This window comes from Carassius auratus, unplaced genomic scaffold, assembly GCF_003368295.1.
Source record: "Carassius auratus strain Wakin unplaced genomic scaffold, ASM336829v1 scaf_tig00021196, whole genome shotgun sequence".
Classification (NCBI taxonomy): domain Eukaryota; kingdom Metazoa; phylum Chordata; class Actinopteri; order Cypriniformes; family Cyprinidae; genus Carassius; species Carassius auratus.
Genome location: NW_020525090.1, coordinates 24,266 through 45,506, shown reverse-complemented (window position 1 = coordinate 45,506; position 21,241 = coordinate 24,266). Strand labels below are relative to the sequence as shown.

The following is a 21,241-nucleotide window of genomic DNA, read 5'->3' as shown; positions in this document are numbered from 1 at the left end:
AGCACTTGTCACTGTAACATACTTTCTGTATGATGACAAAAATGCTGAAATGAGTTATGGAGGAAATATAAAGTCCAGGGGGTATTATTTATTCATGTTCAGACTAATATTGTAATTTATGATAAACCCAATTTAAGTGTGATCAAAGCAGGAATATTATGTTTAAAAATTCCTCTCCTGTGGATATTAGACTTTGCTCTTGTATTTTATAGTTTGGCTTGATTTTATCCTTCTGCAGGACTGGTCACTCACTGGTGAGGGGGGTAAGGTTATTGCAATTACCAATAAGATTTATTATAATTAAGCAGTCATTTAATATAATATCAAATTATTGCCTCAGCAAAATAGGACGGGGCGCCCCATGGAGACCTGATTAATTTTTAATTTCTCTCCCTTTCAGCGCAACTGTAACTTTTAAATCAGTCTGTCTCTTCGGTTGGGGTGTTTGGGTAAGGGGTATTTATTAAAACTGAGCCATTATGATGATCGCCTAACTGTTTGGGGTTTTATTAGACTGTGGACTAATAGATTATACATTATTAATATCATTTCATTAGAGTGGTGCAAAATGAAGCGGGAAAATTCAGCTTGTTCTGCATCTTGTGGCCTCTTTATTTAAGCCAGTCGTATTCCAAAAGGTTATGTCCAAAAAAACTGATGTTGTTATTAAACCACTTACATACAGCTCAAGAATACAACAACTACTATACATGCATAGCATCCGATCCCCGTAAAACTGCATGTATATAACCAATTTTTAAGAGAAATCTGATTTTATGTGACATAGTAAATGTGCAGAAGTAGGTAAAACTTTATCTCAATAAACAAGTTGCATGCATTTACTATAATACTATCAGTAAATGTTGCGTAATCATAGGCAACTTAACACTAAACCTGTAAAATAATATTACTAAGTACTTTTTTATGTAAATACTTTGTAATAAACACACATTTAAATAAAGTGTAACCCAAAAGTAATATTAAATAGCTACCACACTCATCTCTATGTGCTAATGCCACTTATGAAAATAAATAAAATAAATACAAATTTTCAGGATTACATTCCAAATGCATCAGATTGATATTCACTTGTTCCAAAAATTCTGATATACAAATGTTACAATAAAAAGCAAGTCACATGTGGTATTTATATTTTATCTTTACAGACGTACTGCCTTGTTTGCCTCATTTATTTCTCTTTGCGTGCGACTGTACTGATGTTTACTTGAGTGCTGAGGTATGTTTATGTTGTGTGTGTGTGTGTGTGTGAAAAATTAAATGCTGGTCGGTCTGTGTCTCAGTGTTACTAATCTCTCAAACCTTCTTAACTCCCTCAGGGACCTTCCGGAAAACGCCACCTGACTATTATTAGGGTCTCTTTTGCATATTGTGTGAGCTGCTCTCAATTGTGTGTGTGTGTGTGTGTGTGTGAGGGAGAGAGTGAAAGTGCAGCAGTGTGCATTATGAGTTTTCCTTTTTGTTGCTGCAACTGTTAAATGAAACTTTTGACATCAAAAACAACTACATGACTACTTTACTCCTCTGGTACGATTGCTTTGAGGCAGAAAGAAGGAAATAAAGAAAGAAACAACATTAGTCATTTATTAATTAACTCTCATAAGATACTATATTTACACCGTTATTGCACTGTAATATTACGTTTTATTTGCAGTATTACTATAAAAAATTCAGGTAAATCCATTAATGTCACCTGTATTGTTATTGTTACAGTTTCTTTTTATTGTCATTTATTTTTATCATTTTAAATAATTTATTATTATTATAAAAAAAAAAAAAAAAACACACACACATAATATATATATATATATATATATATATATATATATATATATATATATATATATATATATATACATATTCAGATGCTATTAGGCATTTATTAATGCTCTCTTTAAAGTATTTAAAAATATATGTATGGTATTGGTCGTCTATTAATACTCTTAAGAATTTTGTATAATACTTTTTTATGCTTTTTTGTTGCTTTTATTAAATGATATTGATCATTTAATAGTGCTCCATTAAGAAACCATATTTACCTTTTATTGTAACTATTGAGTTAACTGATTTTAGTAAATCCTGGTTAATCCAAGAATTGCTTCATATTACTGGTTATCACGGTTGATCTTACTTTTAATTTTGTGTTCATTTGTTAATGTTTTTATTGATATTTTATTCATTTATATGTGTAAAATATTCAATTAGTGACTATATAATTTTTAATACGTCTTCTTCAGAGTCTGTTTTAGGTTATTCTTATGAGCATGTCAAAGCATGAATTCCCTCACTATAATGTTTGGTCATTATGAAATTGGGGTACTTACTGTACGAACATTTATGTATTGAACCTCAAAAATGCTTGCTATAGCATATATCCACTATATTTGTTTCATATTGTGAATGATTTTAAGATGATTTATCACATTTCATGCAATAATAAAAAAAAAAAAAACATATCAAATAATCCTCTGACATGCAGAAATAATAAAACCCGCTTTCATCCGCTGGGATTTCCACTGGGATCGTAACTCATAATGAAATGGAGATGTAAAGCTTTGAGTTTCTTCTGCTATCTCCGGCCCAAACACACCGTTGGTTTAGCTGTGAGCTGTGAATCTGGCTGTGTAGATTTTGGCTTCAATGGTAGAATGAGGTTGATATGTTTACGGAAGCAATTTTTCTCATATCATTCCACCTTTTCTTCAATTTACTGTCACTGCGATTGCTGCATACGCCAGACATATTGATGGCTTATCTTTCCACTAAATTCCATGTTTTTGCTAGCTGTCTGTCATATTCATCACATAAAATCACATTTTTATTGACAGGACATTATTCAGGAAGGTGTAAAAATTTGGTGTTCATTTATTATATATTTTTTTATAGTCCCTTCATAGTACAGTAGCCCCTGGTATAAGCAAGAGTGCCGACTCTTTGAATCATTCTTTCAAACTGTTCATCCAAAATTGCTGATTCATTTGGAATCAAAGCAAGTGACAGTCTTTATAAATGGATCATTCGCGAATAGAGACGGTTACCGTGAACCGGTATTTTTTTTGGACCGATACGTAATTGGGTCGATACTGGAGTACCGATAAGCTTCAGGACAGATGATACTGTTATCGATACTTGCGTTGTTTTATCTCCGTATACTTCAGTGTTAACAATGAATTAGAAGCCGCTGCTTGACATTTCCCTTCACTGAAATATGCGGCCGATGTTTGCTCGTCGTGCGTGTGATATCCAGCGCATGTACTGTGTTGTTGTGTGTGTGTGTGTGTGCGTGCTGTCAGTCATCACACCAAAAGTGAAACGTTTGAAAGTGTGGGCTCTCTTTCGTTACAAAACTAGCGACACCATTGTCAGATCCAATATATGCAGTCGTGTAATAGTTAACGAAGGAGGCAACACAAGTAATATAATGAAACCTTTACTAACAAAACACAACATCTGCCTCAAGCAATGCGTTGTATTATGTCTCGCGGCTCTAGTTCAAACTGCAACTCGCGAGACACATTCACATCAAATGTCAATTACACTCACGAGACACTGCACTTATTTGCAATCACAAAAGTACATTATTTGCACGTGCTTGCACGACCTTACATGTGAAATATTTTATTTGCGTGCTGTTCTAACATGTGCTTATTCAGAGCTCGTCAACCCAAAGCGTTTATACACTAAAATGCCTTTCAAACAGCACCTTATTATTTAGTTATATTAGTTATTATCATCTGATTGTGCTAATACTGTCAAAAAACCACAAAGTTTACATATAAACAAAGTTAATTATGTATAAATTGAAAGTAAACAGGCAAAAGAGAACTGGTGCATGCATCTCTTAAAGGCACAGTACTAAACATACTGCAGCTTGTCATTAAAGGGATAGATCACCCAAAAAGGAAAATTCTATCATTATTTACTCAGTCATTGTACCAATCATCTATTAATTTGTATTTATTCTTGTGTTCAACACAAAATCATATATTTTGTAGAATGTGGGTAGTCAGATCAGAACATCTTTGCGTCTCAGAGCAACACTGCCGTGCTTTGTTTCTGAATGAATCTGTTGTAGAACTAATCATTTGAGTCAATGATCCATTCGTAAAGAAAATCCCTTGCTTAATTTCTAAATGAAACAGCCATTTTGAACAAATCGTTTGAATAAATGAATCAATGAATCACTCATTAAGACAGGGACTTGATGCCACTTACTGGTTAGTTTAGTGTCATAATTATTTATCCATAATATATGTCTAAACCAGCCAGAGTGCCAGCAAAAAAATACACCCAGCAAAATATCATTGAATTATTGTTATCGAAAGTTCCCCATATTATACAGAGATCACTATTTGTCAATACCGCACATTCCTACATTCAGACGAGAAGGTGAGTAGATCGTTTTTGGATACCTCCTTATAGAAGTTCATGACTTTTGCTGCAGTCAAGGTTGCATTCAGTTCAAAGTAATGTCGCAGTGCTGAACGTCTTTGTGTAGGGTGCACTAAATGAGTACACGGTTACACCCACCCTTCACAGTATTCACTGTGCTCGGCCTCCAGAGTGAGGAGGCCAAAGTGGCGCTCGCTTTTGAATGGATTTGGACGTCTATCTGTCTATTACCTTCCTACCCTCGCTCTCTTCCTCTCTCTCATTTTCCTGAAGTGCGGTGATCAATAGTAATTGGGTTGGCGCTGTTGACCAGCGTAGTGGCCCGGTGGACCAGCAGAAGGAGAAATGGAGAGTGTTTACGAGGTACTGAGCGTGAATGACTTTCATCCCGCAAATCTCTCCATATTTATTCAGCATTAGGCCTAATCTAAAAATCTTTTTCTCAACCCCCTGTTTTATATATATATATTTTCCTCTTCTTTCTCTCTCTGTCTCTGTCATGCACCAGAGAGAGAGCGAGAGAGAGAGCGAGAGAGAGAGCGAGAGAGAGAGCGAGGGGTCCTGAATGTAATCCTTTTTTAGGCTAAACCACCGGTACTCTTTGATGGCATATTTAATAGATTTTTCCCATAAAGGCTTTGCCTTAAGTGACTACATTCAAATAGAGAGGTATTAGTGAGAGCATTAGGCATACGTTAAGGTGTATTAAAGAAACCTCCTGTTGGTAGAGCCCAGTCTCATGAAAATGTGTATAAATAGTACGTCAAAAACAAAAGCTTGTGGTATTGATGCACAAAAATGGACTTTGGCGTGCATATTATATGCATGTGTTTGTCATGCACATAATACGCGGTTTTCCCATGTATATGATACAACATTTGTTGGCATGCATATAATACGCAGGTTTCATGTACAAATGATATGCATCTAGCCCACAACCCTAAACCCTATCATATAAATACACTCAGTTCAATTGGCAGATCCCTTTGGGTGTAATGGGATTTTCTGATGTATGGTGCAAGGGCACTTTAGGGTTATATATTCACACTACCTGCTAAAGCATCTTCTGATGGGGACAAGAAAACAAAAAGCCAATTTGTTTGTTGTTCACAAGTAGGGATGTCAAATTTCGATTATTTCCATGATCGATCGTCGTTTAAATTAACGATCAATTAATCGATTAATCGTTAACCATAATACTGCAAAATGCGTCTATTGCAGGCACGCAGTCGGCGGTATGACAGGATGTGCAAAAGCCACACACACACACAAAACGCTTTCTCACTTGAATTAAAGAGGTTTTAGTCTGAATAAAATGCTAGTAGCAGGATTATAAAATGAATAGATGCGATTATGATCATTTGATAAAATGAAGAGAGCGCGCCATACTTTTGAGGTCATTTCCAATCCCGCACGGAGAACGCTGAACGCGCCTCTTTAAATGGTTTTGTGGTGCTCGTTGTTGTATTTTAAAGCACAATTGCAATGTTTTCAACTGACATTATTGTATAAAATTATCCGAAATGTGGAGCGCGTGTGACTGCGCTGCACATTAAGTGAACTACATCGGCGCTGCTGCACCAAAACACAGTTGCTCACATTAATTTGATCCTGCTGGATTCTGTCCAAGAAAATGTCAGATTTTTAAAAATCCGGCACACAGCGCATTAGATCGTGACAGTGCATGCGTGCAGACGAGGATGAGCGAGCGCGGCTTTGGCTAGATTTATTTGGAGGTTATTGCTCATGTCTCATTCGGCACAAATCAAAATGTTTCCATATTCGCAATGTATTTGAATGTTAAACTATTATTTATAATGTAAACTAGGCTTGTACTTAACACGCATTCGCATATAGACGGAAAAGATGATCCTCTTCATATGAGCAAAAACGTCCTTGGCATAACAGCAGAGTGGACCGGTATACTACGGTCTATTTAAACTGAATGCTCCAGGAATGTGTCGGTCACAGCGCCTATTAATCGCTGTTTTGAATCCAGCAATTATTTATTTAGAAATGATAAGATCTGATTATGACAAGTGTGGTATAAAAGCTTTGTTTATTAGAGGAATAATAGGTTAACTGGAAAATTTTAGATCGCGACCATGCTTTTGGACCCCATAGTCTTCATTTACGCGGCTTTGTTCTGGTTTGCCGGTTGGTCACGAATTTCCACAAATTCAGTATATTTAGGCATTGTTTCTTTTCCTAAATCTTCATAGTCTAACCCTCTAATTTCCCAGGTTTATTTTATTATCTTTCGCTTTTAATAACTGTTTTCGCATCTCTTACTGTGGTAAACATGGGAAGGGAAATTAAAGATTTCATGAATTAAGAATTCGTTCGATTTATTCATTTGTTCCCTTATTTCACTTAAATCATGGGTTATTTAGGGAACAAAATTAATGAAACATGGACAATTGCCACATTAATAATTCGTAGGAATGAATTAACAAGTTGTAGGAATGAATAGACTAGCTGTCCTGTCACTGTGTCCCGCAGCCCTGCAAAGCGCACGATATAAAACAGTTATCTGATGAAATGATTAGTAACTACATTTCTATTGCATTTAATGTTGAAGAACTTTTATGTTGTTTCTATTTTAATGTACTTTAAAGTTTAAATCACATTAAAAGCTTAATTTGTACATTGTGAATGAATGATGATGCTTTTATATATCGTCACCGTCACTCACAGCCGCTCGCACGTGTTGAGTGCGCATGAGCCGCACGCAGCCCAACATTGAATCGGTTAACCGACCATCGATAGCCTTAATCGATTGCATCTCTTATCGACAATTAATCGATCATCGATTAATCGTTGACATCCCTATTCACAAGAAAAGATTAACATTCGCTGTTTGTAGAAATGATCATTTTCGAATTGAAGTGCCAGTACCAACATGGTAGGGAAAGAATAATAATAACCTTTATTTAACCAGAAAAGACTCTCTGAGATTAAAAATCTCTTTCACAGGAATGACCTGGCCAAGATTAGCAGCAATATAACAAGTTTCATCACAGACTTACACAATACAAACAAACTAAAAAGATTTAAACAATTACATTTCACTGAATTATCTTCCATTTGCCAAATGACTTCTTTAAACCGATCCAAAGACAGCCAATTTTGTAGCTTCAGTTTCGATTGAAGGTGATTTCAGTCAGACGAGGCTAAATACACAAAAGCTTTCTTACCAAATTCAGATCTAACAAATGGAACTGAGAGAGTGTAGATTTGAGAACGCAAAAAATATTTCTCAACAGTTTTTTGTTTTACAAGACAGCAAAGATATGAAGTCAACATCCCCAAGATGGCTTTATAAATAGTTAAGTACCAATGCATTTTTTTCCTACTAGACAATGAGGACCAACCCACTCTGTTATACCAGGCACAATGATGTTATGTTGTTTATTTAATAAAATTTGGCTTTGGAGATGCCATGCATATGCTTTTGTTTTCTGTTATCTGTAGACTACAGTCATCATGTAATGCTGCTTTTGTGCACCAGATATTTCAGTGATATAAGCAATGTTAGTTAGATTTTAAATGGTGATCATTTTAACAATGCAAGTCAGTGGGAGACTTTTAAAAATTTTCTTAAGTATTTTATAAAATGCATTAATTATCAGTTTATTTAAAAGTTTTAATGGAAACATGCAAACATCACTCATTTTATTAAAAAGCTTATTATCATCTGAGGCTATTTTGTATCATGATGATTGATTTTTACATTCAGAAACCCCATAATACAATGGTTTCCAATTGTTTAAAAGAATCCTCTTAGGGTTTTTATTGGAAGGGAAGAACAGGATTATCACTTTAAATTGATGTAGATATTGTGAAATTTTGCTAATCATTTAATGATGCTACTTAAAAGCTACATAAAAAAGCCTTCCTTTGTGAATCTGACTGCAATGGATGAATGATACAAACATTGACAACCAATCAGAATCCATCCTGCTGTAACGAGCTTGGGACGATATCACTGGCTGGTGTGGACGCTAATATCGTTATATTTATAGTTATCGTTCTTGGTGTGAACGGAGCTTAAATGTAGATAGGTTTGTAATTTTAACTCTAAACGATAATGGTATTTGGACAGAAATGTTTATAATAATTTCGTATAAAATAATCTCTTTTAGGGCACTGAGAGAACCTACTTTTGTAATGGGACTTTATCCTACAATGTTCATAAGAAAAACAGTATTTTTATTGAAGTAGCATTTAAAACGTTTTAATGTTCTCCGTTCAATACGCAGAAAATACCACAAATAGTTTAAATAATACATAAACACAAAAATAAGTATGTGTTGATAATTATGCATTTACAGTGTAAGTCTGAGAGGCAAATTAACAATGTTTCTCCATAGACTTTCACTGTAAGTAGATTTTTAGTCTTAGTTTATTATTATTATTATTATTGTTTTGTGATCACTTAGTTAGTTTAGTCTGTACAGTAACTAGTTATCTGCTTGTTTAACTTTGTCGGAAATAGGCAAAAGTGTCTTTCTTTTATGCTTCCTGTTTAACAACATGGGATTTAGATCGTTGTTGAAGTATTCCTTGATGCTCCGTGTGTGGAAACGCCGCATTTGTTGCGTTTGTTTCAATGCAACGGATATTTTAACGCGTGCTGCCTGCTGTCAGTCTGATGGACCCGAGCCGAACCCCACCCAAACTCATATTTTATTCCAGGTGGTCCGAGCTGAGCAGTGCAGTCCTCCCAGAATCCACAATCCCCCCCTGGATTTTTCCTGGATCTCTTGAGGGAAAAGTAGAAATAATTCCCTTTGTCTTTCGTTATAATTCCAGACTGAGATATCGTTTTTAATAATGCCAGCTTTATGTTTGCTAATCTAATATGTCTGGTTATATTTAATGTGTATGTGTGTTTGAGTGTGTGTCTTCTGTTCCCACTTGTTTCATATCCATCCTTTATTGTTTCCACCTTTCCTAAAGTCCAGTAATGGGCTACGGCAGGAAAAGAAAAAAACAAATTAGAATCTTAAAGCGCTGTTATTTAATCACCCCAATGGCTATGGATTTGCAGTGTGTGTGTGTGTGTGTGTGTGTGTATGTGTGTGTGTGTGTGTGAGAGACTGAAGAGGGCGATAGAAAGGGCAGGATTATTCTTCTTTTTCAATTAACAGAAGCCCCACTTCCCACACACACCCCAGACCCATAACACACACACACACACACACACACAGTTCATCAGCCCCCCCAGCCACTGAAATATAAAACAGCATTATGGTAAATTCCACTTAATGACACATTTTTTTGAACATTTTCTGAAACACGGCTGTCTTTCGCATCCCGTGTGTGTGTGTGTGTGCACGTTTACATTTTAGTGAGTGAGTGAATGTAAGGGAGGCCTAATTACAGTGTGGGTTGGATGGGAAGCAGAAAAGCCCTTCTCTCTTCCTATCAATGGTAAGGGAAAGGGAATGTAGCCGATTAATGATGGAGTTTATCTCTTTTCGTATAATAACAATCATTAAAAGTCGATCTGCCCTTCAGCCCGATAGAAAAACACTCCCAGAGGAGAATTGAAGTCGCAAGCTAGTGGCTTTATTAAGCGTTTAATTTTTCCTTCTCGTATGTTTGTGTATACGTCGTGGAAGCAGAAGGAAAACTAAAGGTTTGGAATATTAGATAACTGTCCACACAGGGAATCACAGTTTTGAAATATATATACACTGTATAGAACATGCTAACAGATTGGTGTCTAGTAATGATGTTCATGCATCTCAAATACATTCAGAAACAAGCTATACATCTGATACTGGTGCCAAAACTGCTGCAATAGTATTTAGCATATTTAAGCATATGCATGGTGTCTCAGTGCTGTTCTCATTTGTACGGCAGGGCAAGCTGGGGACACATTTCTCTGGTGGGCTCTTAAAGCAGGTTTGTCACAGACTAGCGTTGTGACGAGTGACTGAGCATGACTGAGATGTGCATGTGCACACAAGCTGTTTCTATCGATGCACGTGCAGTCTGACTACCAGTACTCTTGCATCAAGTTTACATCCTTTGCGTCACTATTTTCTCATCTGTTTCTAACATTACTGGATTTAGATGAATTTCTGTAATCACTCTTAAATGAATGTAAGTTCGTGCAGAGTTATGAATGTTTACAGTACATAATTCTGTCCATTATGTTTTTTGGATTTGTTTTGTTTGTAGCTTCATGTCATTATTAAACCCTTATGACTTTGTTCCATGGAACACAAACTAGAGCTGTTTTTGACCATGCAAACAAAAGCATATGTTATCAAGCTTCTAAAAATGACATAAAATCAACACCAAATTAGATCAGACGACTTAAAAATAATAATACTTTATGATTATTTTTTTTATAATTGATTTAATAATTTATATATAATTTATAATATAAAAATAATATAATTTATAATAAATATTTTTAATTTAGTTTTTAATATTTAAATAAACAATGTATTCAGACTCCTTTGAAGCTTTGTGTTAGAAATAGACAAAAACATCGGTTTTTACTCTCAGAAAATATATGGTTTCCAATATGAATGCGATTTGAGAGCTATAACGTTGAACAAAGTTAATATTGACAAATAGAAATTTGAATTGTTTTTTTTTTTTTTTGTCCATTTTGGAGTTTGATAAGCCCTTGGCCACTGTTCTAAAAAATCAGAATTTCTCCTTTTGTGTTCCAAAAATCATTTTCTATTTCTAACTGTTTTTACATTCATTTTAATTAAGTCAATTTTTGTATAATTTTCAAAGCTTTTGCCTTGCCTTGCCACTTAGGAAGGAGAGTCCTATAGGATTGGAATGATATGAGGGTAAATAAGGACAGATTTGAATTTTGGTGAACTTTGGTTTTTTTATGGTTGAAGGCTTTGTTTTTGTTTTTTCATTATCTTGACATCAGATTACCAAGTACAAGGAGTGATGTTGAGTGTGTGCGTGTGCTTTTCTCAGTCCCATGTGACTCTCTTCCCTCATCCCCTGTCACTTACTCGTCTGCCTCTCTGATTGGAGCGTATGGTTGCCGTGTTTCCGCCATGCTGTTGCCATACCGTGCCCCGCTGGGCAGTAATTGGGCCCCCTCTGGGTTGCAAGAGGCAATGGTACATTGACAGACAGGTTTGGCCACCTGCCCCACCTCCCTCTTTACACGAGGAGTCAGGAATGCCATGATCGTGGCAGCATGCACTGTGTGCCATGATGAACCTGGGGTAGAAGGCACGGATTTGTCCCCATGCCACAGTATCTTCTTGTACCAGCAGAGTTGGTGTAATATGGACTGATTGTCAGATTGTTTGGCAGAATTGAGGATATCCGTACTGTACACCATTGTTAATGAACATTTACCTGATTTCATATTCCTTTAACTTTTTCCTTTAACGCAAATTATATTTACTACCAACTAACCCAATATTTTAGCTTGAACCTTCTTTTTTTTTTGTTAAAAAACGCCAATTACTGGACACATTTTGGTTCCAAAATTATAGCTACACAAAATATTTATTTATTATTTAAGAGAGGGATCATAATGTTATGATGCAAGTTATTTGACACATGCCTGTGTATGTATAGAGGCCAAAAAAAGGTTATGATATGGTTATGATTTTTTTATGCATATAACCATAGAAAATTGTGCATGCATACACAAAGTCAAACAAAACATGCTAATTCTATCATAATTCATATTTATGTATTAAATAGCATTACGTGGCATTGCTGTTACATTTTTGTTGGAACACAAAATTCGAGGAATTTTAACACATCGTTTATCATATTTACTCCAACATATTTCAATTCATCCTGAATAATGAGATAAATTTTGGCTGTTTTTGTAACAAATAGCTATTATATGGCTTGAGAAAAATTGCAATATAGTGCACAGGTCATATGAACTATAATATTTCCATACACTCACAGCTTCCAAAAGTTTTTTTAAGTGATATATATGCCCCTAAAAAAACCATTCAGTGGACAGCTGTTAAAAAAACAATAATTGTCTTAGCATGGAGAACATTTCAATAATCTTAAAGATGTTTTTTCAACACTAAAGCCGCGTTTTTAATGTAAAGGTCCTCGTGGAACCATAGATGCCAATAAAGAACCTTTTATATTTAAAAGTGTTGTTGTTTTTTAATAGTCTTCGGTGTCTATGATTTGTTTCTTGTATGGCAAGAGTTGCGTAATGATTTTTGAATAAATTCTACTTTTATGTGTCTCTGGTGAAATCGAGGCATTCAAGTGAGTAACGTATGACAGAATTCAGATTTACATGAACTGTCCCTTTAAAAACTATAGAAACTGTGTGTGTGTGTCTTCCAAAGATAGTTTCTGGTGCTAAAGTTGTGTGTATGTGTGCAATAGAGATATCAGCGTAATCCATGTTGCAAGGCTCCACAGCAGAGCTGCAAACATGAAGACTGAGCATGAAATGAAATGTGCCGCTGTAATCCATAATCGACCTGTACATGATGATGTATTGACTGAGAGGGATACATCTCAACATGTCTGTCTCTTTCTGCTTGATTTGATGTCCTGGTCCTCTCTTCCAGCATGTTCTGTTTGTGATCCAACCGGATGCTTGAATTTAGTGGAGTGTGAAACACTAGTGAATATGTTTTCTGCACTCTCATGTAGTGAAGTACCCCGTGTGTGTATTTTGTCTTTGAAGTGTGGCGTTGTTGCACACTGTTTGGTTTTCACACTCACATTCACCACTGCTCACCTAACTCACTGTGGTCTGTTCATGGACCATGATGCATTTCACTGCACCGCTCATTTGAATTCTGCCTTCCGTCTCCTCCGTCAAGTAGAGATTAATTGCCCGTGTGGATGTAAATCTGGCATTTCTGATAAAAAGACAAAGGTTTAAAGAATAAAAACAGCATGAAGGAACGGAGAGGACGGAGTTGTTGCTTAGTAGATGGTGCTCATGTGGGAAATAAGTGTTTGAATCCGGCTAGCAACATATCTTTTTCCCATTCCCACATTAATTTCATTTCATTTATTTTGATTGATCATGAGTATGAGTGAGGAGATTATTTAGCTGATGAAGGAATTGGAGGAAATGGCGGAGAGAAAGACATGCCTTTGGTCAAGCAGATGTGAATGCTGTGTGTGTGTGTGTGTGTGTGTGTTTGATCACTTTTTGATTGGATTAAGGTCTGCTCTAGGCAGGGTGAATAGGGACGTAATGCATTTGCTCTGTGGTCCATGTCAAGTGTTTGTCAGGGGGTCTGTGAGGGCTGCTGACCCCCCATGCCCTGCCTTTCTGTGGGGCATCTATGCTTCTCTGTATCGCTAGTCTCACAAACCAGACCTTTGACTAAACGGCAAAGAGTCTGGTCCACATCGCAGCTTATTCTGGCCAAGAAACGCCTCTTAGACAGGAAGAGAATGCGACCAGCCATAGTTCATTTTGCATTCTATTTGGAGGTTAAATAAGACTTCTGTCTACATACGTTTTCATACAACTTGAGAAATTAGTTAGAAACAACTGATGTGATCAATACTAGGCAAAAAAAAAAGGATTTTAGTTTCACATTTATTTTATAAAAAAAAAAAAATATATATATATATATATATATATATATTTTTTTTTTTTTATTTATTTATTTGTCCAACTACAAAATGTAAGGCTTTTAGCAACGTTTTATAATTTTGTTATTTATACATTATAATTATTACACATTATAGGCCATATTTATATTTTATTTAGTATTTGTAAATTATATCAAACAAGCTCTAAAGAATATTAATTCATACAGACAAAAAAACAAAAACAAAAAATACTTTGCATACTTTCTAAAATATTACTGATTAGTTTTTGATACTTAAACTTTCATACTACTGCCTTTTTTAGAATTGTATTCTCTTATGTTCACCAGGGCTATATTTATTGATTAAAAATACAGTAATAACAGCAAATCTTGTAATTTCTTTTAAATAAATGTAATTTATTCCTGTGATTTTCAACTCAAAGCTGATACGTCAGTGTCACATGATCCTTCAGAAATCATTTTAATATGCTTATTTGTGTTTGTGCTGCTTAATACATCTATGGCGACTGATATAATCTTTTTTTTCCCCAAGGTTTTTTAATGAATAGAAAGTTATTCAGCTTTTTTTTTTTTTTAACAAACAAACTGTTAAAGAGTAGTATATGTTAGCCAAATAGGTCACGTGACCGTTCTATGAGTTGTCCCTAAACACTTACATTGACCCTGGTCCATCGGAGGGCTGTCTATATTTTTGTGTCCTGCAATAAGAACCAAAAGTGGGACTGAACGTGAGAAACTTCTCCCATCCCTTTCTCTCTCCCTCTCTTAAACATACACCCTCACACACAAAGGTGCACGGGGTCGCACACACTCGGCCTCCATTGTTATGTATGGCTGTGTTAATCTGACTGCTGGCCTCTCTTCCGCTCTCTTTGTCCCGTCCGCAAGCCCAGTGGCAGAAGTCAACAGCACCGCACAAAGAGCCTGCAGAACTGGTTAACGGCGAGGCCTGCTTCAGGCTTTGATCAGCTTTTTTAGGGTTCAGTCCCATGTTTCGTCTCTTTGAGCCGGGGAGTCTGCTGGAGGATGCTGAATGGTTTCATTCGAGGGAGACGAGTGCGGATAGAGTTGCTCAGGATGGATGCGTGTGTCACTGGTTTAGTTGGGGATGTTATGTGCTGTCTTTACAAACACTGTACCCCTTTACTTAAATGTTAGTTAATCCCATAATTCTGTCATGGTTTACCCACGCTCATGTACTTCCAAAACAATAAGACTTTCATTTATCTTCAAAACACTATGTATTTTGAATGAAATCTGAGATATATGTTCCTGCATTGAAAGTCCATTGCCCCAAAAATGTGTCCGAAGAGACACAAATTCTTCATATCACAAACCGTTTTAATTGCTGCATTAATTCACATATAAACAGTGATTTACGCACACAGAGCACATCAAATATGAAAAACATAAGTTCAGACCTGCTTGCTAGACACTGTTCATATTGAATACATTTACGATGTCTATACATTTTTTTTTTGAAGCGTGAAAGTTTTGACGGAATTCGTTTGTTATTTTTGAAAATGCAACATGAAAATCTAAGCTAGGGACATCAGATGAAAAGTAGTTGTTACTAATTCTGGCATATTTACATGGTGTATGTTTATATGAATGCATATGGTCCCTATTAAATCAATAAATAAAAATGGATGAAATAACATGAGGGTGAGTAATTGATGACAGTTTTCTTTTTTAAAGTGTAATATCCCTTTAATACACTTTCTCCCGGAAGCCCATTTCTGCCACTGAATAAAAAAATTAATCAATGTAATTGCAACTTTTTATCACACAATATAGATTAATATAAAAATGCAACTCTGAAGAAAAAGTCAGAATTGTGAGATGATAAGTTGCAATTATTGTGTTGTTACACTCTAAAAAATGCTGGGTTGTTTTAAACCACCTTTGGGTCACATATGGTTGTTTTAGTCCATATTTGACCCAAAGTTAAGTTGAAACATCCCAGCATTGTTTTGAGTGTAATATGCTCTCTCTTTCAGCTAAAATCACCTAGGTCACATCAGCTGGGAAAATAAACTGAATAACCACATACAGTAGCCGTTTAGCATTTAAAGCATTTTTTTACACTACTGTTGTAGTTGATTTAGCCTCTCTAAAATCTTTTTGGTTATTAATGCAGTAATGTATTGCCACTTAACAGTAATATAATACTAGCCAATAAATTTGAAAAGGACATATAGATGATTTTAATGGTGAACTTGACCTTCAGTTTCTGGATTTGGTTAGATACTGTTGTGTTTTCACCAATGACTGCAATCCAACATCAAGGTTTTGTTCCGTTATGGTATTGAACGCCTGCTTTTTATGATCCATTCATTTCAGAGAAGTCAATAATATCCTGCTTTACCTTTTTTTTTCTCATTGAGTATTCTGCTTCATTTGGAAATGCATCTCATTATAAATGCCTTGCTCAATGGTGGGAGCCTCAGATTCTTTTAAATGCATAATGCATGCAAAAATCGCAAGCTGCAAACAACAAAGTGGAGTGAATTTTATGCCCATAGTCAGAAGTCTGGCTGATGAAGACTACAGTGATGGTATTTCATGGAGCACAATAAAGAAATCCATATAATGCCTAGAGAAAATAATTTGTTAGTATGACATATACATCTCGGTATGTAATGAAATTTCAAATCTGCCATGTTTGCTCCTGGTGGCTCATGGGTGGTCAATGAGTTTTAGAAGTACTCATAAACAGCCAAAATGATAGTAATATGCATGCTAATAAGCAACTAATTGAAAGTTTGTTCTCCATGGACCCAACGATGGTGGCCGGGTGCATGCCAGCTTTCTTCTCTCTCAGACTATTAGTCAGCTGGAATTCATTAAAACACACACACACACACACACACACTGATGAAGTTGCACCCTGCGTGCACAACTCATATTTTTATTCGTTGGTTCTGTTAATTAGCATGCCTATGAGACATACAAGTAGCATCTGTCGCTATTCTGCTATTCACTCCCTCCCTTGTTTTCTTTTCATCCCTCCATCTTCGTCTCGCTGCAAAGGTTTTGTGTGATGTTGGTTTTGGCTTACTCTGTAGCGCCCCCTCTGGTAGGTTTATTTTATGTTGTTGCCTATTGGAGAAATACTATTTTATTATTGGGGATTTGATGAAGACACGGTGGATTTATGAAAATATTCCTAATATTCATATGAGAAGGAAATTATAGTGTCTTTTGATATGTGTGTGTTTGTGTGTCATTGTGAATTGGCCTGGCAGGATTACCATAGTGAAGTCCTCCTTTCGCTGGCTTTGTGTGATTGCTGGGCCGTGACTGACAAGGCATTTCCCCCTCGTAGAGACAGAGGTGTGTGTGTGTGTGTGTGTGTGTGTGTGTGTGTGTGTGTGTGTGTGTGAGAAGTGGGGGATCAGGATTAAAGGAAATGTTTCCTGTTTATTGTACTGGGGTCCTCAGGGATGTTTGGGGGGCATTGTTGCAATGATTTTTTTGGTGTGTAGATAAAAAAAAAAAGACATTCATGAATGAATATATATGGTTTGTTTTCGTTATGACCATTTTTAATATTTTGTAATATATATATATATAGTGTGTTTGTGTGTCTAAATGCTTCTTTTTGTGTGTGAAAATATGAATTTGAATTTTGTTTCATGAATTTTTTGTACAGTTTGTACATGAAACGCTATGAAATCATCAATAATTAAGTCAATGGAGTTTTATATATATATGTGTGTGTGTGTGTGTGCTGCATTTTAAAGCTGTGTTTCTTGATCTGCAGCTGTGTATTGCTGTAGTAACTGTCTCTCTGTCTCTTGAGAGTGAGCTAAAAAAAAAAGAAGAAGGTCAAATTAGGGGAGTGGGCCTCCTGTATTATCCACACACACACACACACACACACACACACACACACACAATCACACAATCTAAAGTTTTATCTAAATTCATGTTGATGGTTTCAGTTTGTTTTTCTCATGTGCTGTTCTTTTTTTTTATAGAATATGCAAACGATGAAGGGAATAAAAAGAACTGGACCATATCAGAAAAGGATAAATGGGTAATGTTGCATTTATTTTTATTTATTTATTTTATCAAATTTCAAATTGATATTTTATATACTTTTCAATTTGTTTTTGTTTTTTAAGCAGAAAATAATTGTTATTGTTAAGGATTGTCTTTCATAGGAGGTGATAACCATTTTGTCTGTGTGTGTGTGTGTGTGTGTCTTTAGGCTCAGATCTGTAATAAAGGAGCTGGCCCGAGGCGCATCTCAAACCGTTACTACGCTGAAAAATCCATCACGTGTCACAACTGCAGGAAGTCCGGCCATCTCTCTAAAAACTGTCCCACACCAAGGGTATACGATTATCCACCCTTCAGTCACCTGTCCCACAGCAAAGATCGAGACCCCCTCATCTCCACTCAGTGACACCTATAGTACTGCATTAGCCCAAAAACCTGTTAACTATTTAATTTATCTGTTCTTGCAAAATGCTACAATTGACCAATCAGAACCAAGTCTTTCAAATATCAGACCATTAGATATAATATAAAAATGTAAAATTTTTATATATATACACACACACAGAGTTATGCATGCTAGAAAAACTGAGCATGGGTCTTGAAGTTAAAAGGTTGAAAAACCCTGCTTTGACACTTTATTTTAATTTTAATTTTGAGTATTTTCTGTCATTTTGATGCTTAAATAGAGTTATTTGTTTGACAGTTTAATCTATTTTGTACACTGTTAATAATGTTTGTACAGACTTATTTGCACATAATAGCCTTGGAAACTGGAATATTTGTTGTTATTATTATTACTACAAATCTTGGATGATATTCACAGTGTTAAGTATATTTAATAATTCTTAAATGAAAATAGTTTTCTGGTTTTAATGCTTTAAACACAATGCCATATAGCAACTTAAAAGTGTTAAAAGTGTTGGTAACAGTCGGTACAGAGATTTCAAAATGTGACCATAGCATTTTGAGCGCTGTTTGAAAGCCGTGTCTATCAGCGGATCCATCTATGAGATGATATATATAAGGCATCTGCTGATAGACACGGCTTTCAAATGCTCCCGTGTGTATCTGTGCAAGCACTGGGTGAAGAACATGAAGCGATGATCACTGTAGCCAATCACAGACATATCTGTTGAGCGTCTGAACACAATGACCAATCAGAGCTGTTCATGAATCAGTGGGAAATTCTGGAATTGTCACTTTTTTTTTCAGTACTGACATCTGTACTTTTGACAACACTAGTCAACTCAAAATTGTCCTTATTGTGACTTTGTGTGTGTGTGTGTGACTGTGTGTGTGTGAGCAGAAGGTGCCATGCTGCTCGTTATGTGGGCTTCGGGGACACTTACTGAGGACCTGTCCGAACCGTCACTGCTCGAACTGCTCACTGCCCGGCCACACTTATGACGACTGTCTGGAGAGAGCTTACTGGCACAAATGCTGCCGCCGCTGTGGCATGACTGGACATTTCTTTGACGTGAGTAGTGGTGTGTGTGTATGTGTGTGTGTGTGTGTGTGCATCTATCTCTTGGGCCATTATTTCTCTCATTAAGACAGACGCTTCACGGGCTGTGAGTGGGACACACTCCACAAGAGGGGTGCTATAGCTTGTTAAAACAAAGGTTGGGAACACGTTTTATAACTAGGGATGAGTCAGGATTGATTATTGAAGTCATTTTTTTTTTTTTGCTTTGATCTCTGATCTTGCATCGTTTTTTTTTTTTTTTTTGCATCTCACGCAACGAGCGTTGCATTTTTTTAAAGATAAAATTAAGTTACAAATATTGTCCGCTCATTCTATTCAGTGGTGTTTTTGAACAGGAACACATTCCCTCACCGTAAAAGCTGGTTATGTTTATCCATCTTCTGCTGTCTTGTGATTGGGAAACAGTTTTAATATAATTTTGGCATAGTTTTAATTGAAGCGGAATTAGCCCCATTCATGCAGAACACGACAAACAAACACATTTAGGATTCGGGTGCAGTTACACAATCCTGCTTCAAGATATTCTGCTGCATTCTATTAGTGCAAGTAAAAAGTTGTTCTGATCATCAAGTTCTCACATCACATGATCATAACCATAATGCCCATCATCCTCTAAGACTATAGTTGTTTATGAATCTAGAATGAGCAGTAAAGTTGATCTTGCTGGTTAACAGAACAAACCGTTCTTCAGCCGCCAGCACAACATGACTTCATTATGCTCATAATCTATAATTACACCAGTCTCAAAAACTGCTGTGAGGTGTTTGTTAATGAACTCTGAGAGTTAACAAATATCGGCCGGTCCATCTGCTTTTTGGTTTCTGGCTCGCTCTAATGCACTTATTCATAATAAATGGCCGATGTTCTCAAAATGTACATGTTTGGGATGTGAAAATGTTTTTATGAATTTTTTCTGAATGCAAACTTGTTTGCATACTTGTACTTAATGTGTGAAGCCTCAAAAAGTTTTTCTCAATTTATTTCCTTTTTTCACTTTTATGTTTTTTCCTCATATAGTTTCACTCTTCACATTTTTTATTTATATTTTAATATTATATTATTTTAATTTTTAAAGTTATTTTCTATTTAAAGTCATCTTTTTTTTCTTCATGTTAAGTGATTTGTAGCACTTCTTGAAAATTAAATGAAATATCCACTCTGGGGTATATTTGTAGCAATAGTCAAAATAAAAAATGTTTTATGCCAAAAGTCTTTAGGATATTAAGTTAAGATCATGTTCCATGAAGATATTTTATACATTTCCTACCATAAATATATCAAAACTGAATTTTCGATCAGTAATATGCATTGCTAACAATTCATTTAGACAACTTTAAAGGCGATTGTTTAGATTTTCAAATAGTTGTATCTCGGCCAAATATTGTCAGATCCTGATGCACACTATACATTAACTGAAACCTTATTTATTCAGCTTTCAGATGATGTATAAATCTTAATTTAAAAAAATTTACTCTTAAGACCAGGGTCACATTTGTGCTTAATTTGCCACCAAGCTGATTTGGATGTGTAAATATGAACTTGTTTCAAATTGGTATACGTCTAATGTTCCTCAGTGTTCAAAATACCTTTTATTCCCCCCATCAAATATCCAAATTTATTAATCTATTAATTTATTTTTAGCAGTGTAAACTAACCGATAAACACACTGCACTCTTTCTTTTCTTACTATTATGCTTTCCTTTTCAATTTCCCCCCCTTTTCGCTTTTCCGCTTCCTGTTCCATTTTCTTTTCCCTTTTCGTCATTTCTTT

General features: G+C 35.6%; 1 protein-coding gene across 1 annotated transcript in view; it reads left to right on the top strand.

Annotated features, from left to right (window-relative positions):
- The window catches only part of LOC113076765 (zinc finger CCHC domain-containing protein 7-like), a 40,552-nt gene that overhangs the window by 8,164 nt on the left and 11,147 nt on the right, over positions 1-21,241 (top strand). Inside the window, exons 3-5 of the mRNA XM_026249458.1 lie at positions 17,960-18,018; positions 18,193-18,318; positions 19,291-19,461. Of these exons, the coding sequence (XP_026105243.1) occupies positions 17,960-18,018; positions 18,193-18,318; positions 19,291-19,461 (356 nt within the window). The remainder of the gene's footprint in view (positions 1-17,959; positions 18,019-18,192; positions 18,319-19,290; positions 19,462-21,241) is intronic.